Below are 14051 nucleotides of genomic sequence, written 5' to 3' on the forward strand. Positions count from 1 at the left end.
TTGTTTTCTTTTTGATTTTCTCTCTGAATCATACTTTAATGACAAACAATAGTAAAAAGAGATTCTTGTATTATTTTCTTTTTGATTCTCTCTCTAAATCATATTTTAGTGACAAACAATACATAAAAGATAATCTCACCTAAAATTTATTTTTTTCATCTTTTTAATTAATTAGCAACCAACAAATATCTCAAAGCATGTAAATTATTTACAATCTAATGTTAACTTGAGGAAACATATCCACAATCTAATGTCAAAACATGCAAATTATTTTTTTTTTATTTGATTGGTACCTATCACCACAGCCCACAGCCCACAGTCCAACCCACAGCAAAACCCATGAAAATGATCAGGGACGGCAAAACCATTACCTAAACCAGCAACAGGGATGGCGACGAGAACGATGGCGATGACGGCGACGGTGGTGAGCAAAGACAAAAAGACCGGCGACGGCGACAGCAATGAACAAAAATGAAAAGACTGACAACGGTGATGGAGGAAGAAGATGAAGACCTCGAAAGAAGATGAAAATCGGTGATGATGATGGCGATGGAGGAAGTATTGTTGGGACGACGATGATGCCTCGGAAAGATGGTGATGACCGACGGATGGAAAGTTCGAACAGACCACGGAGGTCGATGACGAACGAAGATGATCAATGGGAGGTCGGTGACTTAGAGTGGCATGGTGTGGGTGAGAGGAGACGAGCGGTCCGTGAGAGGTGGCGAACGGTGGTCCGTGAGAGGCTGCGAATGGCGGTGGTGGCAAATGGTGGTCCGTGCAAAGAGGAGGCGAACGGCCGCGGCATGCGTCGCGAGGATGAAAATGGTGGCGTCGAGAGAACGGCAATGGTGTGGTGGTGAACGACGGTGGTGGCGAACGGTGTTCTATCGGAGGAGGGGTACGGTCGGCCGCGGCGTGCATCGGGGAGGGGAAGAGATGGTGGCGTAATCGGGGAAGAGGAGGGGATTGTTAATTTTTTTTAGGGCACGGGAGAAGCAAGTTTATTTTGGGGCAGGGGTGAACGGCGGGCAAAATAAAAAGAAAAAAAAATCTAGATGCAAAGCGGACAAAAAAAAAATCTAGATAAAAAAAAAAGGTCAAAACACAATGTTTTAGCTTTAAACATCATACAAAGATGTTACAATCCATGATATTTATCCAAACATTGTAAATGATCTATCTCATCAGCGATGTTTCATAACATCATCAAATAATTTATATTTTTGCATCATTTCAATTTTGAAATGTCGTGGAAGACTCAAATTTCTGTAGTATTTTTTGGTTGGGTGGTATTTTTTATTTATATTATTCTAGCTTCTTAATTATTCATAAAAAAACTAAGTAGAAAATCAAAAGATGAACTCAATACAATGGTAGGTCACTAAGTTTAAGATCTTTAATTAAAAAAGAAAAAAAGAGAATGCTAAGAGGCTGTCGTCATGCGCACACTAATATTTTTCTTACCAATCGGTAACTATGGACTCACGAATTTACTGTTATACATGTTGATGTATGTTATAAATCTAATTTTATCAGTTTTATGATCATATATTTGTTTTTGTACTATTATATCATAATATAAAGATTTGTTTTTTAGTAAATAATATAATATAAAGATTTGAGTATAGGAAGTTAGTCAAATAATACAACCAGATAATCATTATGCTCCTTCAGCCACCTCTCCGCAACAGTTCAATCCATGTACTAAAAAACTCATGTCCTTTTGAAAGGATGCGGTCTGTTTAGACTCCTATCGAATAAGAATGGCAATGGATCAAATATAAATTAAATCGATCTATACTTAAATTTATTCTTAAGTAAAAATTTTATATTCATATTTATTTTTTATTTTAAAATTGAATCAAATAGAAATAAAGATTAGATCAGATTAGATAGATAAGAAAGATTAGATCAGATCAAATCAGAAATATATAAATAATATATAAAATTATTATAATTTTTTAAAGAAATAATGGAGGAAATAAGCCACTTTTTTATAAATATATAAAGTTATTATAATTTTAAAAAATAATATATATTAAGATCGAATTTGAGATATGATATATTATTATTCATATCTAATCTGAATTTATTTTGAATATATTTTGTAAAATTTATATAAATTAATTTTAAATTTTAATCAAATCGGAAGAAACGGGTGGACTAAAATTATCGTTCTACTTTCGGGCTCCCAACATCACACAAGCATATTACAGGAGATACTCTGGTGCTACGAATGGGTGTCAGAATTGATGAACTCATCTAATGATACAATATAGATAGATAAATAAATAAATACGAAGTTTCATTTATTTCCAAATGCACTAGTACCGCTCAACATAAATACATTTGTAGTTAATCGTCGAAATGACTTAATAAAAAAATAATAAAAAAAAACTCAATACCAAACCTTTTCATTTACTATAGTTGAATGTAATATCTAATACAAAACCTCAAGAGTTTAAAGTTCATTTGTTCCTGATCTCATGCAGGAAACAATTACATTAGCAGTCGATCAAAATCCTAATTAGGAAGGCGCAAATCGAACTCAATATAATAATATCTCAATAAGCCTTTATAAGGCCACCACTTGAAAGAAATAAAATAGATCACTTTGCCGACTCCCTCTCCACAGCCCTCTTGAGGAAGCTCCCCTCCTCCACCACCATCTGGACCGGCAGGAACCCGAGCCCGTTCGCCACAGCCAGCATCATCTCCTTCATCTCTGCTCGAAACTCCTCCATATCCACCGTTCCATTGCCGTCATGATCGAACCGAGCAAAGAGGCCACGATAGAGCTGGACGAGCTCATCAGGGCTCATCCTCACCTCATCCACGCCGAAGTGGGTCTCGAGTACTCTAAGGCTCATCAACTCCTTCGCCATCTCTGCATATGAAAGCAGGCCATCACAGTTGGTGTCGAGGCTGGCAAACCGCTCCTCGACCGTCCCGTTGAAGGCCCTCTCATCCTCTACGAAGTCACGAATGGTGGCTCCATCCAATATCTCTACGCTCATCTTTGCTTCTCTTGGTATATCGATCCCACTACACACTCCCAAGCGAAAGAAGAACCCAAGGTGATCAAAAAGAGGTTGGTTAGAACGTGAAAGAAAGCTCTGCTACGAGGAAGAGATGGTGCCTACCTGCTTATATATATATACGACCCAAGGAGCCCTTGCCGCCTGGCCCTGTTGTTTTCCACCGTTTGTTTGAGGGAGTCATAAACGACTAGAAGAAGCCGGAAAGTACGTGACAAGTTCGGATTCAAGGACCAAGGATGAGAGAGACAAGGTAGGCGGTCGAAGGCCCATGGTAAGTTGTTGACTAGGAGTCTGAAACCCACTGCACGTTTCGTTGACCGAAAGTCAAAATGGGTTGGTCGATGGAATCTAATTTGGAGTAACGAATCTTCCTCCGGATATTCTGGCATGACCTCAGAGCTAGAAGCAACCCAGCCTAGGAGGACACCGTTTCTTTCGTCGTTCCGATGGGCTCGCATAAAGGCCCGCCTTTGCTGCGGATTTAAGGATTAGTGTTCTCTTGCTTGGTAATTAAGCATGTGTTGATGTCTAAAACTTTAATTAATGGCATCGGTGGCGGTTTTGGCCACCGGCAAAACGTCCGTTATTTTAGAAAAGCGACTCATTTTATCATGGATGTTCTTTTTGTGTAGTGTCACGTTTCTTTGTGCGTTATGTCATATTGTTTGTATTGTATGGAAGAATATGAATGGTATACAATATATATACACTGGTCCAAAAGAACATACGCAACAGCATACAAGTAACTACAATTATATTCGTTATGATATTTTGTAAACTGATTCATTGTAGTTACCAAAGATTGTTTAGTGTTGATTATGTTCCTCTAGTTTATAAATTATTTTTCGAAATAAAATATCACATACGATACTGATGTGATCTTAAAAGAATAGCTTCCACACTGTAAAGCATGCAATGCCATTGTGGCAGTTAGTGATGGTAATCGTAATCGTGATGTCGGTACCAGCTGTATCGTAAAAATAGACTCTCTGACGCCTCTTTTGTGAAAGGTACCCTCCTATATATTATTTTTCGAGTAACATTCTCCATCACAAAGGAGATAAAAAAAATGACTTCTAATTTCTCTCTTTACCTTGCCAATACATTCATCCCTCTATAATATCACATTCATACAATTTTTAGTAGACAGTTGTCATTATTATTTTATATCTTTTTCATACTTTTATAATTTAATATCATTTATTATATGATTAATTTTATTTATCTAATTATATTTTTTTGGTTAGGTACTATTTTTGTTTTGTACAATGTTAGCTTCTTAATTATCCTTTAAAAAAAAACTAATAAGTAGAAAGGCATAAGATGAACTCAATACAAAGATCTCTCATTAAGTTTAATACCCTTATTTTTTTAAAAAAAAAAGTAAATAATGCTAAGTGGCTGTCGTTATGTGCACATTAATATTTTACAAGAGGAGACCTCACCCTCAACCCTTGTACACCCAATTCTCTCTCATATGAAGTTCCCCTCACAAAAGCTCTCTCTCTCTTGAAGACCCCCTTGAACCCCTGAAGAGCCTGGCGACCGCTGTCCAGGAGCCTCCTGCTCCTCTCTCACAGCGCTCTCGCCCCTCTCTCTCTCTTCTCGGTTCGTACGGCGGTGAGAAAACGACCACTCTCCTCTCCTGTTCGTCACAGGGCCTTTTATAGAGTTAAACATAGCTTAAAACATAATTAGAGAAGGATCAGGAGTCCTAAACAAAGCCAGATAACCCCAGGACCGTCGGATCAAGACCGGGAGCCCCCTGAACCCTTAGATCGCGCTCCGGTCCACGGAATAGTGCCGTGGACCGCGAGAAACGCGTGGGAAATGCCCACGCGGTCCACAGGCCGCGCCGTGGACCACCCGGTCCACGGTGGATCGGGGCAAGGGGGCCAGCAGGCCGCTGGCCTGGGCCGGCCCGCGCGCGCGGGCCTGCGCGCGCCTGGGCCGCACGCCCCGCTGGGCCGCGCGCCCGCCTGGGCGACGGGCCTAGGTCGCGCATCCCGCGCGCCGCCGCCTGCGGCCGCACCGCTGCAGCCCGCCGCCGGTCGCCGGCGGTCCTCCACCGCCTCGATTCTCGTGCCGACTTCAAAAGCTCGTATCTCCTCCATCCGAGCTCCGATTCAGGTGATCTTGCTCTCGTTGGGCTCCATTTTTCGTCGTGAACCTCGCTGTGGGCTCTACGTGGGCTGAATCTCGAGGTGTCAAATCCTAACAATCTCCACCTCGACTCGATATTCGACCTCCTCCAAACTCTAAGAGCTTCTGGATCTCCTCGCCCCCATGCCCTGGGGCAATCGCCTGCTGATCATGGATGTGCAAACATGGGAGTCGAGCCAGGCTGCTCGATCCCATCTCCGTCGTATGCTGTGCTCCTCCTGACCTGAGACCTGCTTGGGGCATCATCCTGCGGCAATAGGAATCTTACCTTGCGACGTCGCCTCTCGTCCTCCCGAGTCTCCTGTCTCGTACCCGATCCACCTCCTGGAGCTCCACCTCGCTCTGGGCTCCACCTGGCTCCCGATGCTTCACCTCGCACTGGGCTTCCTACCAGGTAATAATGTCCTCTGCTCTTCTTTTTCCCCTCCAGCACAATCCTATCGCCGCGTAGCACCCTCAGGATTCCTCCACCAGCTACCATCCTGTAGCCTCTTGAATCCAGTCTGCTAAATGAGATAAGATTCCGTCTGAAATCGGGTATGTATCGGACCTCCCCCAATCTCCTCACTGCACCATCATGTGTCCTCCAGCTGACCGTCCCAATGCCTCTGATCGCACAGCTCGTTCCATCCGGCAGATATACAGTGCCCTCACTGTTCTCCAGGGAGTCAAGCTGCTCCTCTCTGCAACATACATAATAGGGGCATGCAGAATCTAATATCCACTGCTGGGAATAAGTAGATACCTCGTCAGATATCTCAAAGACATCTCCATCTAAATCACTGCCGGCCGTCGCTACAGCAGCCACCGTCCGATTTTTCAGTTGGGGCAATCTCTGGCTAGATGCCCCAACTCCTCACACCGGTAACACCTGATTTTGCTTAAGTCCCTCCTGGACTTAGACCGCCCTCGTTGCGATTTCCTGTCGCTCCGTCTACCGCCTCCTGCACCTCTAGAAGCCACCAAAGCTGAGCTATCGCCACCTGAGCTCGAAGCTGGGTTCTCCCTCCTGAGAACCTTGTTCTGGAGTATCGCCGCGGTGACCTCGTCCATCTTGATAGTGCTCTTCCCCACTAGAAGAGCAGTCACCAAGGACTCGTACGAAGAGGGAATCGATGCCAGCAAAACCAGCGCCCAGGTCTTCTCCTCAACGTTCTCGCCAACGCTGAGAAGGTCGGTGAGGATCTTCTGGAAGTGGCTCAAATGCTCCTGCACGCTCTGTCCCTCAGTCATCCGCAGTTGGTAAAACTGCCTCCAGAGGAAAAGAGTGTTGGTGAGAGACTTTGCCATGTACAACTCCTCGAGCTTCGACCACAGCACCGTCGGAGAAGTCTCGCTCAGTACATGGATCACCACCTCATCCGCCAGGTACATGCGGATGGTACTCACTGCCTGCATCTGTAGCCGTTTTCAATCCCGCACCTCCATGGTGGTCGGCTTCTCATTGCACAAGAGAGCATCGATCAACCTCTGTTGGATGAGCACGTCCTTCACCCTTGCCTGCCACAAGGAGAAATTGCTCTTACCATCGAACTTGTTGATCTCCATCTTGATTGTTCCTGTTTTCTCCATCTTCAGTCTTGCTCACCACCACTGCAATCTGCGTCCTTGTACCGTCTTGCTCTGATACCACTTGTTGGGTGGATGTCTGGCCTGGACACCACCTCCCAAGATCCTTTCAGTACCACACGATGCAGCAGAAAGAAAGAAGAAACAAAACAAAAGAAAAAACAATCAAAATACGTCGATCAGCCACAAAAGGGCTCGCCTCCACGGGGCATGCAAACTTCACTATGAAAAGAAAATTTTACAAGAGGAGACCTCACCATGAACCCTTGTACACCCAATTCTCTCTCATATGAAGTTTCCCTCACAAAAGCTCTCTCTCTCTTGAAGATCCCCCTGAACCCCTGAAGAGCCTGGCGACCGCTGTCCAGGAGCCTTCTGCTCCTCTCTCACAGCGCTTTCGCCCCTCTCTCTCTCTCTTCTCGGTTCGTACGGCGGTGAGAAAACGACCACTCTCCTCTCCTGTTCGTCACAGGGCCTTTTATAGAGTTAAACATAGCTTAAAACATAATTAGAGAGGGATCATGAGTCCTAAACAAAGCCAGATAACCCCAGGACCGTCGGATCAAGACCGGGAGCCCCCTGGGCCCTTAGATCGCGCTCCGGCCCACGGAATAGTGCCGTGGACCGCGAGAAATGCGTGGGAAACGCCCACGCGGTCCACAGGCCGCGCCGTGGACCACCCGATCCACGGTGGACCGGGGCAAGGGGGCCAGCAGGCCGCTGGCCTGGGCCGGCCCGCGCGCGCAGGCCTGCGCGCGCCTGGGCCGCACGCCCGCCTGGGCCGCGGGCCTGGGTCGCGCGTCCCGCGCGCCGCCGCCTGCGGCCGCGCCGCTGCTGCCCGTCGCCGGCGGTCCTCCGTCGCCTCGATTCTCGTGCCGACTTCAAAAGCTCGTATCTCCTCCATCCGAGCTCCGATTCAGGTGATCTTGATCTCGTTGGACTCCGTTTTTCACCGCGAACCTCGCTGTGGGCTCAACGTGGGCTGAATCTCGAGGCGTCAAATCCTAACAGATACGAATGGGTGTCAGAATTGATGAACTCATCTAATGGTACAATATAGATAGATAAATAAATAAATACGAAGTTTCATTTATTTCCAAATGCACTAGTACCGCTCAACATAAATACATTTGTAGTTAATCGTCGAAATGACTTAATAAAAAAATAAAAAAAAAAAACTCAATACCAAACCTTTTCATTTACTATAGTTGAATGTAATATCTAATACAAAACCTCAAGAGTGTAAAGTTCATTTGTTCCTGATCTCATGCAGGAAACAATTACATTAGCAGTCGATCAAAATCCTAATTAGGAAGGCGCAAATCGAACTCAATATAATAATATCTCAATAAGCCTTTATAAGGCCACCACTTGAAAGAAATTAAATAGATCACTTTGCCGACTCCCTCTCCACAGCCCTCTTGAGGAAGCTCCCTTCCTCCACCACCATCTGGACCGGCAGGAACCCGAGCCCGTTCGCCACAGCCAGCATCATCTCCTTCATCTCTGCTCGAAACTCCTCCATATCCACCCTTCCATTGCCGTCATGATCGAACCGAGCAAAGAGGCCACGATAGAGCTGGACGAGCTCATCAGGGCTCATCCTCACCTCATCCACGCCGAAGTGGGTCTCGAGTACTCTAAGGCTCATCAACTCCTTCGCCATCTCTGCATATGAAAGCAGGCCATCACAGTTGGTGTCGAGGCTGGCAAACCGCTCCTCGACCGTCCCGTTGAAGGCCCTCTCATCCTCTACGAAGTCACGAATGGTGGCTCCATCCAATATCTCTACGCTCATCTTTGCTTCTCTTGGTATATCGATCCCACTACACACTCCCAAGCGAAAGAAGAACCCAAGGTGATCAAAAAGAGGTTGGTTAGAACGTGAAAGAAAGCTCTGCTACGAGGAAGAGATGGTGCCTACCTGCTTATATATATATACGACCCGAGGAGCCCTTGCCGCCTGGCCCTGTGGGCCGTGGCCCTGTTGTTTTCCACCGTTTGTTTGAGGGAGTCATAAACGACTAGAAGAAGCCGGAAAGTACGTGACAAGTTCGGATTCAAGGACCAAGGATGAGAGAGACAAGGTAGGCGGTCGAAGGCCCATGGTAAGTTGTTGACTAGGAGTCTGAAACCCACTGCACGTTTCGTTGACCGAAAGTCAAAATGGGTTGGTCGATGGAATTTAATTTGGAGTAACGAATCTTCCTCCGGATATTCTGGCATGACCTCAGAGCTAGAAGCAACCCAGCCTAGGAGGACACCGTTTCTTTCGTCGTTCCGATGGGCTCGCATAAAGGCCCGCCTTTGCTGCGGATTTAAGGATTAGTGTTCTCTTGCTTGGTAATTAAGCATGTGTTGATGTCTAAAACTTTAATTAATGGCATCGGTGGCGGTTTTGGCCACCGGCAAAACGTCCGTTATTTTAGAAAAGCGACTCATTTTATCATGGATGTTCTTTTTGTGTAGTGTCACGTTTCTTTGTGCGTTATGTCATATTGTTTGTATTGTATGGAAGAATATGAATGGTATACAATATATATACACTGGTCCAAAAGAACATACGCAACAGCATACAAGTAACTACAATTATATTCGTTATGATATTTTGTAAACTGATTCATTGTAGTTACCAAAGATTGTTTAGTGTTGATTATGTTCCTCTAGTTTATAAATTATTTTTCGAAATAAAATATCACATACGATACTGATGTGATCTTAAAAGAATAGCTTCCTCACTGTAAAGCATGCAATGCCATTGTGGCAGTTAGTGATGGTAATCGCAATCGTGATGTCGGTAGCAGCTGTATCGTAAAAATAGACTCTCTGACGCCCCTTTTGTGAAAGGTACCCTCCTATATATTATTTTTCGAGTAACATTCTCCATCACAAAGGAGATAAAAAAAATGACTTCTAATTTCTCTCTTTACCTTGCCAATACATTCATCCCTCTATAATATCAGATTCATACAATTTTTAGTAGACAGTTGTCATTATTATTTTATATCTTTTTCATACTTTAATAATTTAGTATCATTTATTATATGATTAATTTTATTTATCTAATTATATTTTTTTGGTTAGGTACTATTTTTGTTTTGTACAATTTTAGCTTCTTAATTATCCTTTAAAAAAAACTAATAAGTAGAAAGGCATAAGATGAACTCAATACAAAGATCGCTCATTAAGTTTAATACCCTTATTTAAAAAAAAAAAAAGTAAATAATGCTAAGTGGCTGTCGTTATGTGCACATTAATATTTTTCTTATGATTTGGTAAGAGTGGTGTAACTCACGAATTTACTGTTATCCATATTGATGTATATTATAAAATCTAATTTAATCTTTTTCGTGGTCATATATTTTGATTTTGTACCATTATATGATAACAGAAAGATTTGACCACGATATACGCCAACTACAAGAAGTTGGTCAAATAAGGCAGTAATGGGCTCCACGAACTTTTGTGTGGTATAACGGGTCCTCCATAGCATTTTCCGAATATCATAGACTAAGATGTCTAAAGAAACCCCCTCCACCATTTGGACAGGCAAGCAATCGACTATTCCCTACTAACCTGTCAAAGGTTAGTGTCAAGTGTCACAAAGTGGTCCCCGACACCTCGACTAACCTGTTAAAGGCCCCCTCATCCTCTACTAATTCATAAATACTTACTCTGACCACGTACGGACGTACGGAACACTCGGGCACATCACTTTTTCTATAAATTATTTTGAGAAGAAAAATATTTTTACACACTCTCAATTGCATCTTTGATTATATATAGATCCCCTATTTCTCATTCCAGTGAGCCTAAGATGAAGTTAAATTACTCATACTTCACCTATTTATCATCGATCCTGGTGCGACTTTATCAAACGAACCTGTGTAAAGCTATTTGCATGAAGTACAGCCGAGCGGACGGGCCATGATGGACCTGAACAAGCTCATGGGGCTCAACCCCACCTCGTCCACACGGAAGCGGGTCTGGAGCAGCCTTGGTTCAGGCTTATCATCTCACTCGCAATCTCTAATTACAAGAATAGGCATCCGGCCTTTCGAAGAGCTAATAGCAAGCATCGCTGAAGCCATGCACTCATATGAGAGATCCGTTTATTTCGTAACGTGCACTTGATCTCGACGCAAATTCATTCGTTTAGTTCTTCATGGACAAATCCATTTGTTTATCAATTTATCATCCATGATCAGTCAGATACTAGACTCAAAAATGGTCATTAACGACGCTATTAATGGTCATTAACGACGCTTTAAAGCGTCGCTATTTCGCTTTACGATGCTTCTAAAAGCGTCGGCAAAGCGTCGACTATGTAAGAGTGGGGACGAATAGCACCGACGCTTTTTAAAAGCGTCGTTATTTTTTAACGACGCTTTAAAGCGTCGTAAAGATTTACATTAACGACGCTTTAAAGCGTCGTTAAATTTGTCTTAACGATGCTTATAAGCGTCGTTAATGTAAATCTTTACGACGCTTTAAAGTGTCGCAAAAGATAAATTTAACGGCGCTTATAAGCGTCGTTAATGTAAATCCTTACGACGCTTTAAAGCGTCGCAAAAGACAAATTTAACGACGCTTTAAAGCGTCGTTAATGACCCCGCGTGACAGTACAGTCTACCAAGACGCTTTTTCAAGCGTCGGCTTTTTGTCTTTAACGACGCTTATAAGCGTCGTTAAAATAATTTTAACGACGCTTATAAGCGTCGTTAAAGGTTTTAAGAGGAAAAAAAAAATACAGATATTATCTAAAAAAAAAAAGAATACAATACATTCCTGTACGAAATCATGTCACACCTGTACAATAAACATGTACAATATAATAAACATGTACAATCACCACATTCACATTCACACCTGTACAATCACCATCATTCACATCAAAAGCAAGCTGAAATAGAAAATTTAATCAAACCAAAAGATAATATTTTATATAAATAAAAATAAAGTACTAATCGTCCATTACAATCAAGAGTAATATAAATAAATATAAAAATACAACAAAAATAAAATAACATCAATCTGCAGGCGGATGGTCGTCGTTGTCTCCACGTGACGTGCCGCTATCTCGACGGGTGCCTGATATGCCAGGAGCCTACAAAAAACATATCAAAAGCATGATTTGCATATCTATAAATAAAATATATAAATCATTAAATTAATACAAAAATATATATTTAATATTATGTGTTTACCTGAGATGAACCATACATCTCTAATAAAGATGTAAGGCGATCAATCTGTCCCCTCATGGCCTGCATCTCGGCACGGCTCTGTCGCATCTCCTCCATCTCAGCGGCACGACTCTGTCTAATCTCCTGTATCTCCGCCTCGAGTCTGCGAACGCGTGAATCCTGAGCATCTGCTGCAGCATGCTGCGTATATCTACTAACCTCAGATAATTGAGTGGGGGTGACTCCTACTCCATAACCCCTCACTCGGCCGTAGCGCTCTGGTCCCATCAACTCTGTGAATACCTCGGCCTCGATACGGCTCTGCTGCGTAGATGCTGCGGACTCGTCGTCACGCTCCGCAATGAGAGATGTAGCCCTCTCCTGTATTTTTTTTGAAAACAAGAGTTATACATTAATAGCTAACAAAATTAAATTTAAATCATTGCAAAAAATATAATATTAATAATACCGTACATATAAATCTCTCGACTCATCTCGAACAAAAGTACCATCCTGATGAGTATGAGTCATCCGGTAAAACTTCACTTGTCCGGGTTCCCTCCCATGCTCATCCTCCTACACAAATAATTTCAATTTTAAGCAAACAGTTATGATAATTTAAAAAAATATATGAGTATCATGATACAGACATGGTCCACGATACATAATGATATTAGTTATATAAATATTTGAACATAAAAATTAAAAGTTAATTATGAAAGTTTAAGGAACATACAAACTCCTGTCGGAGTCGTGCATAACTCTTCGACCCCGATGTATGAGGAACAGACTGAGCTGCTCGTGCAGCTCTACCAATAGCAGAATAAGTCTGTAAAATAAAGTAAAGAACTTGTTATATATACAATATATAATAAAAATCAATATTTTTATAAAATATTTAAGAAAAAAAGATAATAAACAGATAATATACCTGTGCCCTCTCGGAGAACCAGTAATGAACCAACTCCATCCACTGATGAGGGGGTACATCAGGAGGACAATTCCTAGCAACCTCCTCCTCTGTCATACCCTGTCTCATATAGTCCTTCTTCAATTGTGCTTTATATTCTTTCCATTTGCGGTTGAGAGACTTCATTACAAAATCATGAGTGGATGGAGGGAGAACAAACTTGCTCTATAAAAAAAAAAGTTAAATAAAATAAATTATATAAATGATTAACAATTAATATACAGTATGAACATCAATTCATTACCTCTATAACTCGGAGGAGCTCAACTTTGTACGTTGGAAGCATGTCATTCCATTTTGCATAGCCCAACGGACATAGCTGAGGCCTCCGAGCAACAGTCCCCAAAAATGAAGTCAATAAACAGGCAGCTTTCTTAATTGGCTGACCTAGCTGATTGCACTCCACAACAATCCTCTCGCCCTCACGCATCTGCCACACATCTCGTACTACTGTGGGTCCGCGTCTGGGGCGTACTCTCCCGGATCCGTCTGCAAAAAATACATAAAAGTAACTATATCATAAATATACATAAAATGAAATAAAAAAAATTACATGAAAGACAATATATACCCTGCACGTGTATCTCATCATCTGGCTGATGAACAGGAGGATCGTGCTGTGCTGATGATGAAGGACAGGGCTCAGAATGCTGTGCAGCTGAACTGGCCTCAGGCTGCTGTGCTGAACTGGCCTCTGTCTGTGAAAACTGGAACTGCACACCAGCATATCGTCCCCTGCGACGCATGATGTCACCTAGCATTTATATAAATAAAAGGTAGAATCAGTTAATATATGGAGTAAAATAACACAATAATTAATGCAAAATATATACATCATAAATAATTATTACCAGTAACAATCAAGCAGTAGTGTTTTCTTCGAATTCTGTTCTAACCAACGTCGTCGTAGCATTTAAATCATCAGCTGGCACAAAATTGTAGGGCATACATTGTGTATAAGTGTCATCGTCATCATCCTCCACTTGGTTTTTCATATCATATAAGTCTCTAGATTTTGTTTTGATGACAGTAAACCAATCTTTATCTTTTGCGTCTTGTACATAAAATACTTGACGAGCTTGAGATGAAAAAATGAATGGGTCATCCTTCAATAACACA

General features: G+C 42.4%; 3 protein-coding genes across 3 annotated transcripts; all 3 read right to left on the reverse strand.

Annotated features, from left to right (window-relative positions):
* Positions 1-2410: 2410 nt before the first annotated feature.
* Positions 2411-3140, reverse strand: LOC140859732 (uncharacterized). Its single transcript, XM_073262160.1, has one exon. The coding sequence runs from the start codon at positions 3018-3020 to the stop codon at positions 2613-2615; it is 408 nt and encodes a 135-aa protein (XP_073118261.1). The 5' UTR covers positions 3021-3140; the 3' UTR covers positions 2411-2612.
* Positions 3141-7955: 4815 nt separating this feature from the next.
* LOC140859613 (uncharacterized) lies at positions 7956-8693 on the reverse strand. Its single transcript, XM_073261503.1, has one exon. The coding sequence runs from the start codon at positions 8572-8574 to the stop codon at positions 8167-8169; it is 408 nt and encodes a 135-aa protein (XP_073117604.1). The 5' UTR covers positions 8575-8693; the 3' UTR covers positions 7956-8166.
* A 2999-nt stretch (positions 8694-11692) lies between these two features.
* Positions 11693-13678, reverse strand: LOC140851164 (uncharacterized). Its single transcript, XM_073242744.1, has 7 exons — positions 13504-13678; positions 13177-13421; positions 12894-13097; positions 12699-12791; positions 12437-12538; positions 11984-12343; positions 11693-11883 (listed from the first exon to the last, which is right to left on the reverse strand). The coding sequence occupies exons 1-7, from the start codon at positions 13676-13678 to the stop codon at positions 11806-11808; spliced, it is 1257 nt and encodes a 418-aa protein (XP_073098845.1). The 3' UTR covers positions 11693-11805.
* Between the last annotated feature and the right edge of the window lie 373 nt (positions 13679-14051).

Source organism: Elaeis guineensis, chromosome 8 (genome assembly GCF_000442705.2).
Source record: "Elaeis guineensis isolate ETL-2024a chromosome 8, EG11, whole genome shotgun sequence".
NCBI lineage: Eukaryota > Viridiplantae > Streptophyta > Magnoliopsida > Arecales > Arecaceae > Elaeis > Elaeis guineensis.

Bases quoted from the DNA above. Each gene is read 5' to 3' on its own strand.
- LOC140851164 (XM_073242744.1), bottom strand. From the start codon at position 13,678: ATGCGTCGCAGGGGACGATATGCTGGTGTGCAGTTCCAGTTTTCACAG. The intron at 13,098-13,176 runs GTAATGAATTGA...TTTTTTTTATAG, and splicing joins AGCTCCTCCGAGTTATAGAG to AGCAAGTTTGTTCTCCCTCC. The intron at 12,792-12,893 runs GTATATTATCTG...TTTATTTTACAG, and splicing joins GGTTCTCCGAGAGGGCACAG to ACTTATTCTGCTATTGGTAG.
- LOC140859732 (XM_073262160.1), bottom strand. From the start codon at position 3,020: ATGAGCGTAGAGATATTGGATGGAGCCACCATTCGTGACTTCGTAGAG.
- LOC140859613 (XM_073261503.1), bottom strand. From the start codon at position 8,574: ATGAGCGTAGAGATATTGGATGGAGCCACCATTCGTGACTTCGTAGAG.